General features: G+C 40.1%; 1 protein-coding gene across 3 annotated transcripts in view; it reads right to left on the bottom strand.

Moving 5' to 3' along the window:
* Window positions 1–4,234: 4,234 nt before the first annotated feature.
* Window positions 4,235–19,308, bottom strand: part of TBL1X (transducin beta like 1 X-linked) — a 191,410-nt gene continuing 176,336 nt past the window's right edge. For all 3 annotated transcript variants that reach the window (XM_058825109.1, XM_058825108.1, XM_058825110.1), the window contains 6 exons: window positions 15,496–15,617; window positions 13,976–14,050; window positions 11,969–12,096; window positions 10,629–10,794; window positions 9,798–9,899; window positions 4,235–8,743 (listed from right to left, as the gene is read on the bottom strand). In XM_058825109.1, coding sequence (XP_058681092.1) covers window positions 8,717–8,743; window positions 9,798–9,899; window positions 10,629–10,794; window positions 11,969–12,096; window positions 13,976–14,050; window positions 15,496–15,617 — 620 coding nt within the window. In that variant the 3' untranslated portion in view covers window positions 4,235–8,716. The remainder of the gene's footprint in view (window positions 8,744–9,797; window positions 9,900–10,628; window positions 10,795–11,968; window positions 12,097–13,975; window positions 14,051–15,495; window positions 15,618–19,308) is intronic.

The following is a 19,308-nucleotide window of genomic DNA, read 5'->3' as shown; positions in this document are numbered from 1 at the left end:
TTCAAGGATTGCTGGGGATAGTGTCTGACTGAAAAAATGTATCCAAATCAACATATAACTCAAAGCAACAGTGACAAGCTCCAATCCTAACAAAACTTGAGAAAAATAATTCCGTGCTCATAGAATACAGATCTTGCCTAACAGGTGCCTCCTGTGGGAGAGAAGGTTCACCCCATCAGCTTGTTGCCATTACAGTGCAAGAGTTCTATTGTTATTACATTGCAAATGTTCCATATTGCCAGAGTTTCATACCTCCTCAATGGTTCTTGTAGGCAGCTCCTCCAGGCACTGACTCTGCCTTGTCCTCACAGCAGCCAACTGACTCAAGCTCCCCTCAGCCAACCAATCCACTCTTTTATAACACTCTTCTTTATTGGCTACAGCTGCAGCCTGGTAAACATCAGCCTGCTCCTAATCCTTAATACTTGGCTCAGCTGCAACTCAAGGGGTAAGATTACTTTCTATACTACCTTTATTTACCTAGATTCTATTCCCCTACATCAGCTGACCCCACAAGTTACTCTGGAGACTTCCCTGACTTCTTCCCATTCTTAACTTACTTTTATACTATTTCTTTATATTTAGGTGGAGACGGAGTGACTTGAGCCACACACCTCACTCACTGAGGGTGTGGGACCTTGGGGGTGGGAATGTCAGCAGAGTACCTGAGATAACCTTGGGATGGGCATGTGTCAGTCCAAGGAGAGGGATTTTCTCATGGTTGTTAATTCAAGGGCTTCCTTTTTCTCCCTTGTTTTTCAGGTGCTAAGCAGCTTTTCAGCTAGGAAGTACCACTGAGTTCCCTTCTCTGCACAGGTCTGCACAAACCCTGGCTGTGGTCTCTGCTCCATGCTCTGTTTAGTCTCCCTTAGACTGTGTTGTGTGTGGGAGGTCAGATGTGCTCACCATGCTCATTCCAGGGAGCAGCAGCTGCATTTTCCCTGTAATTTCTGCACTGTTTCCTTTTTACCTCAGTCATCTCCCCACAGTGCCCTCACTGACAGAGCTCTCCGCAGGCACTCAGCCACTTTTCCAGTCCAGCTGGCAGGACACCATGACTGTAAGGATTGCAGGATGCCTCAAATGCCCTCCTAAGGGTCTGGCATTTCTGTATTTCCCTTCAAGAAAATATTCAGAATTTTTTCAGGATCTGTAACACAACATGTAGGGATGTGATGCTCACTTGACACTACAGATTCTCACAAGCCTAGAGAGGTAATTCTCAGATTTGGAACTGCAAAATGGCAGTGCTTTGCAGCCAAATCCATTTTTGTCTGTTGTGCATTTGACTGTGATGAATTACTCTAGTGAAGGACAAGGATGTCAACTTTGTCCGAGTATTTAATGGAAAGGATAGCAAAGTGATGAGCAGAATCTTTTTTTTTGATCTCTTGTATTGAAATCATGACTAATGAATCACATGGTGAAGTCAAGGCTTCTTCTTTGAAGGTAAATGATGTTAGACCTTGCAGCCATGAAAGAGGATATAGCTGCTTTCCTGCAACTATTAGGTTTTGTATTCTTTTGGTTTTTTGACTATATTCAAAAGGAAGTGGAAAAAAACCTATCTCTAAGGAAACAAAAGATCTTCCTTCCTATTGGGAAAGGAGTCAGCAATGATGATAAATTCCTTGCCAAGTGAGTAATTTCTTCACTTAAAAGACTTCAAAGCTTTAAAAATTATTTTTTATACCACAGAGCTTCAAATATGAAATTGCATGTGCTCTTAATGGTCTGTGCTGATCTCACCCTTGGCTGGAAATGATACACAGAATGATGGCAGGGAAAGGAGTTGTGTGAGATGCTTCAATATTACATCTTGCAGAATAGCTCTAAAAGTGCCCTTAATTGTACTGCACACTGACAGAAGTGAGAAGCAAATGTTTAGGACTGCTCAATGCTTCCACTGTTAGTTCTCACATAATTCAGGCAAAGTAAATATATATAGAGAGGATAAAGGCAGGAAAACTAAACTACAGTTTTAGCTTGACACTCATACATTGTCTGAAAACATTCCTGGAAAATAACATGACTAAAAATAGGACCATGACATAGCATTTATTTAAGAAGCAGGTAAAGTGAGAACTTTATATAGCACTACCCCCGAAGCTCCAGCCCCACTGTAGCTGTCTCCTTGGCTCTCATACTTTTTATTTTGAGAAGCTGTTATGAAGATGTAAGTGCTGAGTCAGAACATGAACTGACACAAATGTCATGAAAGTGCATTGCATTCTCTTGTTTTTGAACACATTATGTGTTGAGGAGCTCATCACCAGCACACCAGCTTTTCTAGCCCCTTTGTCTTTCCAAATGTTATATATCAATCCTAACTTAATGCTCTGGGTCCTTAAACACCTCAGAAGTGGATGATGTGACACACAGGACTGGTTTTGCTCTGAGCACTAATTCCTTTTGAAGGCTTTGGACAATCAGCCTTAGCTCAGGTCAATGGTTCAGCCTCTTACATGGTCACAAAGCCAGAACCCCATTTCATGCTGAATCCCCCCAGGTACCATGGAAACCATTTGGTGGAATAAAACCCAACCAAAATCTACACAACACTCAGCTTGTTAATGCTGAGCAATTCCCTCCCCTTGCATCCTTTCAGGTCAGTGCCTTAAGCCCTAAGCAGAGAAAGGAGCCCATGGGAGCTCCTGACACAGAGGATGACTGTGACAACTTCAGAATATTCCACTCATGTGAAGTTCTTCAAAAACTTCCAACTGCTTAAGCAACGTTGAATTTTAGCCTGGGTAAAGAAAAATTAACGATTTACCTTGATCAGAACTCAAGTTCAATTTATTTTATATGGAGAAATGTCCTTTTCAGGAAACTTATTTGAAGGAAACTTTAAAAAGTACTTCAACAACCCAATTTTACTCAAATTGGTTCCTTACCAGCTGTATAAATTTCCAATAAATACAGCATTGGAGGAAATAAAATCAAACAGTAAACATGTGATGGGAACAGCTACAAAGGTGACCTGATTCAGAAGGAAAAAGTACTCAACAGGAGAAGTCTGCCAAAATGCTGGGAGAGAAATGACCAGCCAGCCTGGGAGATGTGAGCCTGGGCACCAGAAGTTCTTGAGAAGTGCAGCCAGCATCTCTGAAATGCAGCTGGGTACCAGAGACATCCTGAGATACCCTCAGAAAGTGCAAGTCCAAGTAACATCACCTGAAAAGCTGAAAAATAGTCTGGAAAAAGGGGATAACATCCTGAGAAAGAATGTATTGGTAACTTCCACTGTTTCAACTGCAAGAGCAGGAGAAGTTCCAAAACAGAACTGAAATCATAATCTGTCAGGTGTCCCAGGTGAAAAACAGAAATTAACTACATCCATTGACTGCTCAAAGTGGTGGTGTCCTGAACCCTCTTATGTGTCCATGACAGAGATGATTTTCTATCCAAATCAGCTTCTCTTTCTCTTCCTGCACTGCACATCCTTGTCCCTTTCCTACACAGGTCTGCAAGACCTTGGACCATCATTGGGGAAGCCTTGCTGACTCCAAACTCTGTGACATGGATTGTGCCTGAAGGGAGACCCTGCCTGTTCTACTGCTCCCTCACTCAGCCCAAGGCTGGGGCTGGCCTCTTTCATCCTCCCACCTCTGGGATGCCCCTTCTGAGATCTACAGCTTGGTGTCCAATCTGTACATGTGATTAACTTATCCTAAGTTTATCTGCTGTTGTATTAATGCCAAGTTTCAGCAGTAACAACTTAGTTGTAACCTGTAATTTATATATATATATATATATATATATATATATATATATATACATATATATATACGCACACTTAATTGCTACTACTATTGGGTGCTGCTATATTTGATTGTTGCTATAAATTTATTGCTGCTGTATCACTGATTGTTGCTATATCAATGCCGCAGATACTACTCTGTAATAGTAATATATATATATATATATATATATATATATATATATATATATATATATATATTTGCTTTCTTTATTATAGGTGTACTTGCTAATGGTGAGTTGGTGAGTTGTGGTGTTTGTGGTAATCTGTATTAAAGTAAAGAAAAATAGAGGCTAAAGTGTCCATGCCCTGTGTACTACAAAATCCTATGAACCCATGGTCAAGGTTTTTAAACATCCACAGGCCAGGGACACCACATCACAATTTCAGTCACTTAACCCCAGCTCTTATGTGCAGGATGCAAAACAGCCAGAAAAGAATAAGGAACAACACGCACAGAATTCTCTAATATCAAAATATAGCAATTTATTCAAGACACTGAATATGATCTGTTGATTCTCTCCTTAAAACAAATGAGCTACAATACACAAAGTGAATTTGAAGAAAGTGTGGGTGGGGGAGAAACAAAATAAGGGTTGATGTTGTTTCAATAGAACCTGGGAAATGCTTAAATGAGAACCAAGTCTGGCTGCAAGTCTGACACAGACAATAAAAACTGCAGAAGCCAGAATTCAGAATTTCAGTGAGTGGCTGAAAGAACATTTCTGCAATTGACAAAGAACCACATCTTTTAAAAAGGCAGTTAAGAGGAAAAAAAAGGAGGAAAAATTAAAAAGGGAAAAAGAAAAAGAAACCCAAAAACAAAGCAGACCCTTACATTTGACAAAGTGCACTTCACTTGGCTCTAAAATTAGCTATTTTTTTCTTTTTTTTTTTAACAAATTAAAAGGAAATTTCTAAGATGTAGCATGGGGTTAATGTGTGTATAACCCTGTAAGTCAGGCCCTTTATTGCCCCATAAGGGACCCAGTGTTTTCTACATAAAAGATTCAGTATCCTTCTAACCCACAGAATATAGTGGTTTTTCAGAAACTGGGTTTTTTTTTCACTCCCGGGCCAGTTCCAGACAGCCAGCAATAATAAAAATCCAGCAAGTCTCTGGATGGTTTCACAATCCTGTTTGGTCACTTAGGTTTTCCATTTCTCTTCTGTTACAAAGAACTCTAAACAAAATTCTAGGAAGAAATCTTAGCAAGTGCCCTGGGCTGTTGCTTTGTGCAGCTCTGCTGCAGGGGAGTCTCAGAGAGGCTCTGCCAGCTTGGGAATGTGCTGCTGCTGGAGGGGAGGGAGGGAGAGCTCCCAGGAGCTCAGTGCTGCAGGCTGGGCTGAGACTCCCACCTGGAACTGCTGCCTGGAAAAGCTCTCTGCCCCCACTGTTGGTGTCCTGAAGGAACCATGTCCTTAGGTTAAGATTAACCTTTGCAACTCCACCTCCTGCCTTCCTTAACAGCTCTCATTTCAGTTGAAAACTAGCTACTAAAGATGCTACTACAGCATCTTTCCAGTCTTCAGGATTTTGTGGAAGGTTAGAAAAGTGAATTTTCTTAGCTCTTCACATACACTGCTTTTAACTCTGATGGTCCATCTAGAAAACTTTCTGGAGCAGCAGCCTCTCTCACACATGAGCTTTGCAAAACAATTGATACTCAAATTTTGTTTCTCTTGGCTCCTTACCTCCATGTAGGCAAGCAAAGTGGTGTTCTGACAAATTAAAAAAATGTTAAGAAAGGAACAGGTGTCACAGACACTGCCCTGTTTTCTACAGTAGCTATCCTGGGAACAACTGTGAAGCATGGGCTGTGGAGCCAGCCAGCCATGGAGCACTGAGCAAATGAACCTCTTCAAACCCTGAGGTCTGGCCTATTCAGGTGTCACTCAAGGGACAGAGGCAAGGTCAGAGCCCCATCAGTGCTGCCCTCCCACAGACCAGCAACTTCTGCTTGTTATTCTCAGAACTGCCCCAAAAGCAGCGCAGGAATTTAACCGTTTACACGCAATGACTGCAGTCAGATCATTGTCCCAACAACGCGTCACAAAACCACACTGTGCCCTTGTATTCAAGTTCAAGACTCTTTGAGCAATCCTCTTTTTTTCAAAAAAAGGAGTGACTTTAAATTAGCAGGTACATGTGGTTATTAGGAAAGAGTGCAAAACTGCCACATGGTGATCTACAGCCATGCTCTTGGTGCAAAAAACTAAAACCAGCATATAAAAGCATTTAACACCAAAAATAATCCTTGATACTGCCTGGCATCCAATTATTTGAGATAAATTACAAACAACCTTAACTATCACTAGTAACCATAATTCCACATAACTGTTTTCAACTAATACTTTCAGCAGTTACTTCTTTCCATTCTTTTCAGCAGTTACTTCTTTCTATTCTTTTCTCCTTTCCCAAGGTGTATCTTTAGGAAATGCAGCTGAAGCTGGCAGCATCTAGTTCCACTAGAAGGACTAAGATCCCCTACAGATGCAAGCATACAGAGAAGAAAACTCCATAGAACAGATGGTGTTCAGATTCCAGGCTGATGGATCTCAGCAGGTCTCACACCACCAGTTCAGCCCGAGGGCTCTGGGTTTGCTCAGATCAAATCACACCTCCAGCAGCTGTGGTCAAACCAAGGGGATGATGCTGTGTTACAGAGACTCTGGGCCACAAAGTTCTACATTTGTTAAGAGGTTTGTGGCCTGTCTACTCTCTCCTACAGATCCTAGCCTAGGCTGTAGAGAAGACACCTGCATGACTCAGCCAGTTCTGAGGATCTAAGCCATGCCTGACACCACCCAAGGATGCCTTATAGTTTACAGCCCTTTCAGTAAACTCTGCCTATGTGTCCTTCTTTGCATTTGTCATTTCCTCAATTAGAGCAGTGCAGTCTTCAGCTGGCATCTGTGCAGGTGTCACGGCTGCAGTAAGGAAATCTTGTCCACAGTCGATTGGATTCGTGGTGCTTTGGAACTCTCCATTGTTGTTCTGATCATTTCACCCCACAACTTTCCAGTGGTTTACACGTTGAGATGGAACTTACATAGGATGTCATAAGCTAATGAATTCATTGCTCCAGAGCACCACATTGAGGTTTACATGCTGAGATGGAACTTACATAGGATGTCATAAGCTAATGAATTCATTGCTCCAGAGCACCACATTGAGGTTTACATGCTGAGATGGAACTTACATAGGATGTCATAAGTTAATGAATTCATTGCTCCAGTGCACCACACTGAGGACACCCTTGAGGCCAGACCAGTCTGGGCAGACAGCAACCCTGCAAGTGCAGACCCAGAGCTTTCCCTGCAGGATGCAGCACACATGTGGTGACAGCAACATCACCCATTGCAATGACAGAGCCTTTGGGTGTGTGTGGTCCATGGATGGACAGGAGCTTGGTGAGAGTCCATTCTTCAGCAGTGACAGATGCAGTCAATGTATTTCAGTCCACCTGGTCTCATTAAGTCAGTGGCAAAACCCCACTGACTGACTGGAATAATGAACAGTGGAAGACAGCACTGCTCAGCAAGGCCACAGGCAGCAAAACCCATATTCTGTCAAAATCTGAACTATCTCTAGAGGAAAGAAGATACACAAGCATTTTCTCCTGGTTACTGAAAACAATCAGAAATACAGACTAGAGAAAATGAATGTTATAGTCTCAGGCTTCTGAATCTCTTTGAGTAAGTTTACATCATCAAACAGCCATAAAAAATGGAATGAGACTATGCAAATGGCTGGCTGCTGGAAAAGGACTTTAGTCAAGGACTGGTATTTCTTGTATCAAACACCATTTTTTCTTACAGCACTTTCTGAGAGAGGAGAGAAAAAGGATACTGCGCCTTTCATGTTCCCTGGACTCTGTGTCATTCTTTTTGCTTGAATTACACAACTGGTCTACATTTTGTGGCCATTTAGGCTTTTAAAACTGTTTAACATAAAAAATATTTTTTTTCCAAAAATACACTGGGTTCTTTCTGTTAAAAGTCATCTTTCTCCTGTAAAAATCTTCCCCAGCACTGCATTCTTATATAAAGCACTTATTACACAATTTGCTGAAAGTGCCCTTGAGACGCTAAGATCTGAAGCATGGAGGATTTTTTTTTCTTTTAAATGGAGAGAAAGAAAGGAAAAGGAAGTTATAGAGGAGAGGAGAAGCAGTCTGTCAAAAATTTTCATTGTCATGTCCACCTGGCTGCATCTACTATGGGCATACAGGGAGAAGAAAAAAAAAAAAAAGGGGGCAAAAAGAAAGAGGAGAAAAAAAGGAAGGAAAAGCTGGGAGTGGAAGGGAGAAATAAAAGGAAAACAAAAGTTTCATCCTAAGCCTGGAATCCTCCAGGCTGCAATATTCCAGCTGATAGAAAAACCACTGAACAAAAAAAGTAGTCTAGAAAATAGAAAGTGTTGTGATTACAAAGTTGAGCATTTCATCAGTACAAACTGGTCTTTGAACGTCCTTTGGGAGAGCAACTGTAGTGTCCAAATTGGAAGGAAAAAATACAACACCGCATGGAGGAGGATTTTTTTCCCTTTTGGTTTATCACAGCATTTTTCTTTTCTTTTTCTTTTTTTTCCTTTTTATTAATTTTTTTGGCACAGCTTTTTTTTTTTTTTTTTTCCCCAGCCATCAGAGCAAGTTCTCAGATGCAAACCAAACAGTGCAATGCCTAGCTGGTGGCTTCATGCTTCCAAGGCTGAATGTTCCAGGTGGAAACCATTCCCTCCCCCTCTGAAGTGACTGCGATTTTACTCCTTGATGAAGGTTACGGACAAAATACAAGTCACCTGTGGCCAGGGAGAATCGGTTTCACGGTACACTCTAACTTTGTTCAAGTTTGTACAGTTCTGGAGCTGTTAAGAATAGTTTTGAAGAGTGCTTCTCCCCACACATTCACTGCTGGTCCATTTGAAATTTCTTCTAAAACATTTCACTTTTACTTCCGCAGGTCTAGAACACAAACCTGTGGAGAGAAGAGCCTGTGTTAAGAGCATTTGTGAAGGTGATGTGGAAATCCCAGTCATGCGCCCTGTACACAGGTGGACCAGCCAGCTGGATGTTACACTCCCCAGCCTCAAATCAGCACACAAGTAAAGGGACAAACTGACATAGCAGAGAGCCCAAGTGAAACCCACACATTTAACACTTAGCTAGGCTTTCGCTGGTTTACAAACAAACATTTTGGTGTAAGATTATGGGATCTGTTCAGTTCCCTAAATATCATGTCCACTTCCACTTCTGAAATATATCCAGAACAGATGCAGGCTTGGCAAGCATGACAGTGGACAGGTGCCCATTTGGAGCAGCTGTTGGGAGCCAGGCATGGCACTGTCTGAGATGGCACAACTAAGCTTAAAGAACTGAATCATGTCATAGCTGTTCCCTTTGTTAAAATCAGATGAAAAATACTCTCTGAAGTAGTTATGCCAGCCAGCCAGGTGTGTCCTGCACAAGCTGATCATGCTGCAATTGAATTTTTTTAGAAGTAACATTAACAGCAAAAAAATAGTAAGGAATAATCAGTACCCACGGCAATATTTCTCTTTTACCACGTGACAAAATCTTTGGGTATCATGCTGAAAATTTCCTCCTTTATCTATTCCTATTCAAAGGAATAGGAATATTCTTCTGTGGAATCAAACTCTGAAAGCTCCAGGGTAACTGTTTGTTACAGAGTTGACTGCTGTGATCTGCTCTTCATTAAAGCTGACAGATAATGATAGAAGCAACACTACTGTTGTTTTTGTCAAATACATATTTAGAAGTCATTGGCATCTTCAGGAGTATTCACCTATTCCACAAGCATTCTTCATTTCCAACAGGAACACCACCTCCTAGCATTCAAAACCTTTCAAAGCAGGAGCATTTTTAATACACCACACAGAGCAACTTATTGTGTCTTGAGCTGCCTCTATCTTCAGCTCTGTCCCCAGGAGGCAAATACAGCACCCTGCTTTTTGTTCATGCTCCCAGAAAAGAAATCTCCCCCCAGTTTTTGCGCTGTTGATGAACCTTACCGATCCGTCTGATGCGCTTGCTCCCACTTTGTCTCCTCTAGCATTCCAGCAGACTTCAAAGATGCCCCCAGTGCCTCTGTAGCTATGGACTAGAGTTCCACTCTACAAAGCAAAACATCATGCAGACATTGGATACAGAAGTTCCCCTGCTTTTTCTCTGTCATGTGACACTGTGTTAAAAGGGGGAGCTATTCAGATCACCCAGCTACGGCCACCTCCATATTGTGATGGAAACTTGTTAGGAAACAGTCAGGAAAGTGGTCCTTGCAATGAAGAGCAACAGGCTCCTCCAGAAACAGTAGGACTCAAGACATCTGTTTTTGTCAACTCTGTAATAGTAAAGGCCTGGGAAGTTTGCTGATAATTCAGGTTGTGAGGTACCAGTATCCAGAATTACATCTGTGGAACTATGACATCCCACTTTTCTCCGGAATATCACCAGTCCCCTGCCTGTACATTTTTGTATCCATAGCCCCTCTTCACAACATCTAAGCAAGGAGCATTAGATTCACAGCAGAGCTCAGTTTGTAGCTAAATAAAAGTATCCCTTATTTCTAATCAACACCTTTGCTTCACAAAGCTGATGACTCAAAGCAACATACCTATTTTCATGCATGCTACCTGTTTTAGCATACAAAGCACAACTGCTCTGGGCAGTCACCTCACTGCACCTGAGTGACTCAGCTGCCATGGATTTGTGCCAGCCAATACCAGCAGGTTCACCCTGGCAGGCAGGTCATGCATGACCTAGGTACACACATTTTCCATTTAAGCTTTTGCTATTAACGTGTCACCTAAACCAGATGTGCTTAACACGAGGCAAAACAGTACCTGAGTATTCCATATATGGACACATTTGTCAAAGGATCCACTGGCTAGATATTTTCCATCAGGACTAAAAGCTACACTGTAGACAGGCTCTTGATGCTTTGTTAACGTGTGGATGCAGACGCCTCGGTCAACGTCCCACAGCCGAACCGTGGAATCAAACGAAGCACTGCAAGAAGCATTCAAACATGAGAATGTAATCATCTGGGTGCTAATCAACTTGTACTGTGAGACTGTAGGTGTTAAAAGAAAATACCACAGGGTTTTTTTTCCTTTGGCTAAGCAAGACATAATGTTTCAAACAGAAAAGCTGAAATGTACCACAGCCTGTATGATTTTTATCTTAAGAACTACAGCTGTAGAACTGAATTCTTGTATGAGGACCCTTAGGGCATATGTGGGTGTGCTCTATATAGCCCTAACAAGGCCAAGCTCCCCACTTTTGAGATTCTACCTCCTGTTATTCAGGAAGGTCAAATATATCTTGTCATTAATGGGCTAAATGGCCCAGAGAGATCTTACTCCTAATAGATTCAACCTGTTTAATGAATTAGCATTTTATACTTCTCTAGAACTGTGGCTCTTTTCACTTTGTTTCAGTGATATTTTTGCTACATTCCATTTCAATCCCAAACTGTGGGCTTGGAGAAAGGCAAAGGAAATCATTTGCATTAAAAATAATATTAAAAGAATAACTCCAGAAAAGTGAGGTTCTTCCATGTCCATTCCCAGACTAAGGAGTAAAATAAACTAGTTTTGATACAGCTTCTCCCCACACTGCACACGCCATGAGCTGATCTGATAAACCCACTGTACTACCATCAATTGGCATTGTAAATGTATCTTCTACATACAGAAGATACATACAGTAAATGTATCTTCTAAGCTCAAAGAAGAATTTTGCACAGATTTTCAAGTGGAACTTCAAAGACTATCCAAGCTTTTCTCTATTAGCTAAAGCTACAAAAATTTTCTCCAACTGCCCAGGTGAGTTGCATGACTCCAGTTACAAACCATTCCAGCTGCCTGAATCCTGAGAGCACCTGCCGCAAGATTTTCACTCCCAGCAACGCAATGCTGGATGTGAAAGTGCAATGCCAAATTTACAACCATTTTATCAAGGCAGCTGAAACGTTAAATACCACATGACTCAATTTTCTTTCTTTGTTCCCTTTCTTTTTTCAAATACGAATCCTTTCCCTTTGTATCCATCCTCCTGACTTACATACACAGATACTTTATAGTGGAATTGTCTGCAGGAAGACTGATGGCAAAGTGACAGTGGGGTTACATGTCAGAAAGATGATCCTTCTTGGCAGGCTAGAAAGAGAGGTATTTTTTACCTTGCTAACATGATGTTGGAGTTTGGGTTGCTGGTGCCTGGTCCTGTAGGGCTCCATTTGATAGTGTAAATCTCTTTGCTGTGAGCCTGAAGATCGTGTACACAAGTATCTTGCTTCATACTCCATATCTAAATCAGAGGAATAATGGAGGAAAATGGCAACATTATTAATCTCTTCTCAGCTGAATTATTTCAGTTCTATGCTATTCTTACATTTGTTTATTTGAGATCTCAATTCACCTGAATACACATTAATATAATTTATTAATGCAGCAATTTGGCACATACATTAAAATAATTCCAGTAGGGAGAAGAGTTACACATTTAATAGTATTTATTCAATAGATAAGAACTAAAGAGTTGCTGTAGTTCCAAAAGGCTGTAACTATTTTCACACAGAAGTTTATCTATTTGAAGAAGTTTAACCAGAATTTTATTCATACATTGCAACAGCAGTCATTTTAAAGGACAAGAAGAAAATTGCAGCAACTGCTTAGAACACAGCAATTTTCTCTTATGCTAGTAAAATTTTCCTTTTCCTCCTGAACTCTATTTGTCTCTCCCCTGTTTTTAACAGTATAGAAGATGGAAGACAATCAGCTGTTTCTGTAGTGTTACATGGTCAAATACTTCAGTGTAGAGATGACAGGTAATTTAGTACCTCTTTTTGTCAGCTAACTGAGAAAGTAAGATGAAGGAATTCACAGCAGGGAAAATAGCTCAAATTTAGTCAGTCAGTTTCAGAGAGATACTGAAAATGTAGTAATGACTTAGCTCAGTTGTTGTAGTCTGACCAAGAGAATGATGTGTTCTTATGCTGAATTCCCATCAGTGTACCTGAGACTGCTTTTGGAAATGCTACACAAACTCAGACATGTTCTACGGCTGACAGGCAGCATGTTCCAAGAAGTTATAGGAAAAGCTTGTGAATTCCAAAAACAGAGAAGAAAAAAGTTGGAGAGGAGTGATTTACAAAGGAAAAGGAAGAAGAATAATGCCTTCATTTGGAGCATTTGCTGTCTCTGTCTCCATCAATGAAGGTTTTTATACCCAGGTGAGGCCAGAGATAGCAAAGCACTGGCTCTTGTGCCAAATTCAGTGGTCAGGAACTTGAACTGGTAACAACAACACTGAACCATAGTGGTTTTTAAAACACAGCATGCAACTGGGCACCAAAAAGATGTGCCACCACTGGGTCAGGATGTTTAAGCAGAGCAAGAACAGTTATGCAGTAGTGCTTTGTGGCAGCATGACAGGCAAGCTGCTGCCTTTTACCCCTGTTTTCTGCAAATCTCCAGCTCTGTCACTAGCCTGCAATAACACATCTGGAATCCAAAGTGATGAAAACCTCACTGGGTATGTGGCAAAGACAGAGCAGAAGTCAGTCCACCTATGAACAGGAAATATTCACAATGCTGAGATTCTCTTAGCTCTCATCTGCAAATTCTGCTGCTGTCTCAGTTTCAGGTCCTAAGCTTCACCTGTGTCAATCAGCAGTGCAAAGAGATCTGAGTCTTAATTAACTCAACCATACTGCAAGGAAACTATTGCTGGTACAATTCTAGCCACAAAACCAAATCCTTCCTGGGGTATTTGCTTTCTTCAAGGAACCAGCATAAATCATCAGTCCAGCAGGAGGACTTTGCTATAACATCATATAGCTACTCCTACACAGACAGCCTTCATTTGATGTGGCTGGAAAAGAAAAATGAGAAAGGGTTTTGAGCTGCTCAAGCTTTACATTATCTATACTTAAACTATGGCTTTTTTGTGACAATGGCATATCAGTCATGTAACACTTATTTGGATAGGATGCCTCAATTTCCCCAGTGTTTGCTTCTCTGTCTTCAATCTCTCAGATTTGCTTCAAGAAATATGGGACAACATTGAAAACTACTGTTCATGCAGAGTTTGAAGTGATACACTATCATCATTCTGGAGAAGACTGAAAAAGAGACATAGTTTTTTGTCCTCACTTCTTGAAAAACAGGAATGGAAATTGTTTTACCTTCAATGTCATGTCATCAGAGCAAGATGCTAGTAGCATGCCAGATGGGTCCCATTTGATTGCATTCACCTCGTTCTGAAATCAAGAGTGAGATTATTAAGCAAATATTCCAGTTACTGCATTGTACTGGGCACTCAGCAGAGGGCACTCAAGGTTTATGCATGGAACAAGTTCACCCACAAATTACAGTGCTGGTGCTTTTAGGGGTGAACAAAAGCACTGCTGCGTGCCCAACATGCTATGTATTTAGGTGGCATTTTGGAGTGGAACCATCCTGTGCTTGTGAACAATACACACAAGCAATCTTCTGATGTGTGTTCTGGCTCAAAGTTACTCCTACCCTTTTATTATTTCCTAGGATTTAAATAAACCCAGACAGATTGATGATGCAGCATTACCTTCTTTTTAAAACTGGGACATTTCTTTCATTAATGTTTTGTAGACTTGGTGATACAAATTTTCAAAAGAAAATAATGATACTGGTGGGGTGTTTTGTTTTATGGACTTGACAATTCTTCATATTGTAGCTCTACAACAGTGCTGATCTCTCTAAAGAGAGGTTTATGTGTAAATTAATTCCATGCTGGAATATTAAACAGTTTAGGATGCTTTCTCTCAGTCTTTCTAGCACTTTGTAATTAACTAAGCCTAGTGTATCCCCTTGGTAATGAGTAAGTTTCCCATGCTCTTTCACAGCTACAAGTAAAAAGAAAAAAAGTGTTTTATAAAAAGGGAAAGACTATTTCTTAAATATATAAATTGGCCCAGGGTCTCAGTGAAAACAATCCTGGAATATATTTAAATTTTTCTTTATACATTTTACAAGTTTCAGTAATAATTAAAAACAAATATAGATATATTTGAAGTGAAAATCTGGATCACGTACAAAGCAGGGCAGTTCATATAATAATAAAAAGCACCAGTCTATTGTTAGGAATGTACAACCTGTCACAAAATATCAGTTTAACCACAGACTAAGATAAATGTCTCCAAATGCATAGTTCTGGAAGCTAACATCTGAATTATGGGTCAGTGAATGATCACAGTTTTTCTCACAAATGGAACCTAGAAAAAGTAACCTTTGACATCCATTAAATTCCACCAAGGAAAGAGTGGGGAAATCTTTAATATATCTTATTAGATTAAATTGATTCTAAAACTGAACAATGGCTGGAGGTAAACTGTTCTCTCCTTGTTCATAAGCTGTCATTTAGTAAAGGACATTAAGCCAGTGGAAAACAGAATCTTATTTATCAATGTGCCTTTAGTCTGCAGCTCATGCTACCCAGAAACACTCTCACTGTTTAAGCCAGAGGTGTTGCCTCCTGTAGTGATTTAGAACATTTTATCCCTTCTCACAGGCAGTGAATCCCTCATTCCCAAGGAATAAATATACTTCTAGGGAAACAATGGGGTTTAACACCTTTGCTGCTAGAACATAGTGTGCACACCCATCATCTGCCATCATTGTAACATTTGCTGTGACTTTACCACCAACATTTTGGACTCCTTAAACTTACTGTGTGTCCTTGAAAGGTTTTAACGGGACGATCACAGCCAAGTCTGCACACATGGATGCACATGTCAGTACTGCAGGAGGCAAAAGTAGTGTTGTTCTGCCAGTCTACATCCAGAGCAGGAGCTGTGAATACAAACAACAGAAGGAATATCAGGGATCACATAAAGAAGCAGCTATCCCAAATCATTTTCCTCCCATCACCTGTCTGAATGAAACGGACTACAGGCTAGTTCTTGGTCTGTCACCTGCAGCCAGTTACAGGGCTGACAGGGACTGTCTGAAGGACACAGAGTATCTTTTCTATTCCCATGGATAATCTGGATACTTTGCACAGCAACTACTTATGAGAATCTTTTGTGTCAAGTTACATGAGAGGGGGCAAAACACACCCTCCACCCTCTCTGCTCCCAGCTATGCATATCATGGCTTATGTCTAGCATTCATCCCTCTGTAACCCAGTTCAGTGAAGAAACTGAAAGAAAACTAACCCAGAAAAAGTGTGGAGAATTCCATCTGGGTTAGACAAGCATGTTCCTGTGAATGCCAGACACAACACATGGGAAGGTGGAGGAGCAGGTGGCTGTGTCCCTTTGCACTAGAGCTTTGTGCACCCTTTGATACAAACCTATCATTCTGTGCAGGCACATGGATTAATAACACTAAAATTCAGTTTGATTTGCTTGGGGACTGGTTTTAGGCAGGTACATTAATCAGCCTCATCTGAAATGAGAGGAAGGGTTTCTGTAGAGGGTTTGGCATTAACGAGTACTGAACTAAGAAAACTCTGTGCACAGAGAACACGTGAGCATGTGCATGTGTGCAACACATACACACACACACACACACTTTGCAAAAAGAATGGGAACAAATCCCCAAACAACTCTCCCAGCATGTCAGTGCAGAGTGCAAGCAGGAGCAGGAGGAAGCTCCTGACGAACAGCTTGCTTGTGTTTCTATGATTGCTGCTCAGGCTTTTTCCCTCAGGATAGAGTTTAGCTGCCCTCCAGAGGATGACATAAGACTTGCTAAAATAGAGAAATCTTCATTCTCAGCACACTCTTATGAGAAGCAAGTGTGCTAGAATGAAACCAGCATATAGGAAACAAAGTTGGATCTCTTCCTGGCAAAGATACAATGCAAATTCATCCTTAAAACGAAACCAAGAAATTCCCTACTCAAACATGTTTAGAAAGATACTTTGGTAATATAGAGGTGAAAAGATAAGCCTGTTACATTTAAATATGTTTTTCCTATGTTACATTTAAATATGTTTTTCCTATTATAATTTTTATGAACTACAAAACAAAATAGATCCCTATCACCATCTGAGTCATCAGGTAGCTCCCTAAATGAGAATGAAGGGCTGACGCTGTTTCATAGAAAGAGCTTTTTTCAGTATTAATGAAAAAGCTCAATAATTCTCTATGACAGATAAGGAATTACTACCTTGCAGAAATATAAAGGAAAAATGTGTGAGGAAAGCAGACTACTTTTGAGTTTTCCAATGAACATGAATGAGGATTAGGAAACAATCAAAGATCTTTCTTTAACTGCCTGTTTGCCTTTCTTTTTATGCTACAAGCTTTGTATTACTATTTCAAAGCAAAAAAAAAAAATCATCATTAATAGCAATATGCCTTCAGGGCTAATATCTAGTAGGAGATGTACGAGTCAAAAACTAATTTTCAGAGAGCTATTGGTACCTAAAGCTATGGATTTGCATTGCAGCATAATTGAATCATAAAGTGCTGATAATTAATACTGATTCATTTATTGGTGTACTCAGTCATATCTTTACTGGATATGTAACTACATTAAAAAGTTTGAAAAAATCAAACAAACATGGTTCCTGACGCAAATAATCAAATTGCCAAAGTATTTCCAAAACCGCAGGATACCAGCCAATTGCATAGAAACAATTAGAATATCATAATATATCATACTAAAAGCAGCAAAAAAATCCTTAAAAAATGCAGCTAAAATACAAACCAAAAATGGAAGTGTTACAATAATTATCTGGCATTTTAGCCTTTTTCAGAACAAATTTAAGTGTGATTCAGAGCACTGATATCACAGAATTATAGAATGGGTTAGGTTGGAAGGGACCCTAAAGAACACCCAATTCCAGCCCCCTGCTGAGGACAGGGACACCTTTTATTAGACCAGATCATCAGAGCTCCATCCAACCTGGGCTTCTCTGGGCAGCCTGATCCAGTGCCTCACCACCCTCACAGTACAGAATTTCTTCCTGATATCTAATCTAAACCTTCTGTCTTTCAGTTTGAATCCTTTCACCCCTTGTCCTGTCACCTCACACAGATGGTTAAAACTGGGCCACACAAATACCTCTTTTGGTGTCAATTTAACAGCTTGCTCCTGCAAGCACAGACATCAGTCTGTATCTATCAGGAAATGTCAAAATTGGATTATTTAGCTCCTTTTTAAAGAAATAAGTTTTGTGAATACATATTTTGATCAAATGCCCTATGATGATTCATAGTTTTGCAAAAAATAATGAAACCCTAGAAGCTACTTATCTGCATAGTTACGTATTTTGAACAAAAGCCTCAAAAATTACATGGGAACAACAATAACATGGAGGCCTTCAACACCCAGACAAAGGAACTTTTCCTTACATATTTTAGGATGACAGTTTTGTCCATGTGGTGTAGACTAAACCAGTTGGTACAAAGAAACAGACAGTATAAAAACCTTATGTTTTTTCAGGTCAACTACCTCCAGACTTCAAAGAAGTATATGTTAAAGGAGGTGTATCCTGCCTAGACTAGACTTTTAATTGTTAAAATCCACCTTTAATCCTAGTGTAGACAAGGTTTTCAGATTCCAGATATGGAAAGGAATTTGCTGTTAGTTTGTCCTGGTGATGCAAAGAGGACAAGGTGAGGTTTGTGGCTTTAGACTTGTGAGAACAAAGTGAATAGAGAGTCTGGCTGATTTTAAGAAGGTTTTGTAGGATACATGCTTTCTCCAATCAAAAATTTCCTCAACAGCATTTTCTCAATAATTGCTTTACATCCTTATGAAAACATATAAGAAAGAGTGAAAAAAAATTAAAAATATTAGCTTCTCCATGTCTACATTTCAGTTGTGTCTCATGTTCCAAAGATATACAGCATGTGCAGTAAGAATTTTTTAAAAAATCTTTTCATGCACAAGGACATATTGCATTGGTAGATACAGCTGAGTTATCAACTTGCTAAGAAGGGGATGGGGTGATTTGTCCTTGATGCACATCACTGCTAAAACAGCTTATGTGTCAGTGAACATGATTCTGAAGGGGCAACCAAGCTCTGAATCCACAACTACTTAGATTACTAGTTAGGGATCAGAGGATTAATATCTCATTAACTAAATCACTCTATGTGCACAGTTTGCTGTTATGGTAGATAAATAAATGCCACAGTGAGAAAATCTGTCAGCAGACACCAACTCCTCTAAACCAACAGCTGCATTAATAAATGAGAGATGAGTGACAAAAATGCAGAGTATGGATTTGCTGTGCCCATGGACATACTTTTTGTCTACTGCTGAATAACCATTTAGATTGCTACTGCATATTATTCACATCAGTGTAAATGTGAGAATAAGAACAGTTTGAGTCGAAAAGCATGTTCAATATAATGTTTTAAAATTAGTATTGAAATGTGTTTTTAAACACCATTGTGAAAGCTTGTTGTATTTAAAAATGGATTAGTTACAGTGAACTAGGAAGGTGAACACCCCTAACATCAGAATCCAGAATGTTCTCATGGTTTTAAACTCAGTTTTACTATACCCCTTAAAATTCTTCACT

The sequence above is a fragment of the Ammospiza caudacuta genome, chromosome 2 (assembly GCF_027887145.1).
Source record: "Ammospiza caudacuta isolate bAmmCau1 chromosome 2, bAmmCau1.pri, whole genome shotgun sequence".
Classification (NCBI taxonomy): domain Eukaryota; kingdom Metazoa; phylum Chordata; class Aves; order Passeriformes; family Passerellidae; genus Ammospiza; species Ammospiza caudacuta.
This window is presented reverse-complemented; position numbering and strand designations above follow the sequence as displayed.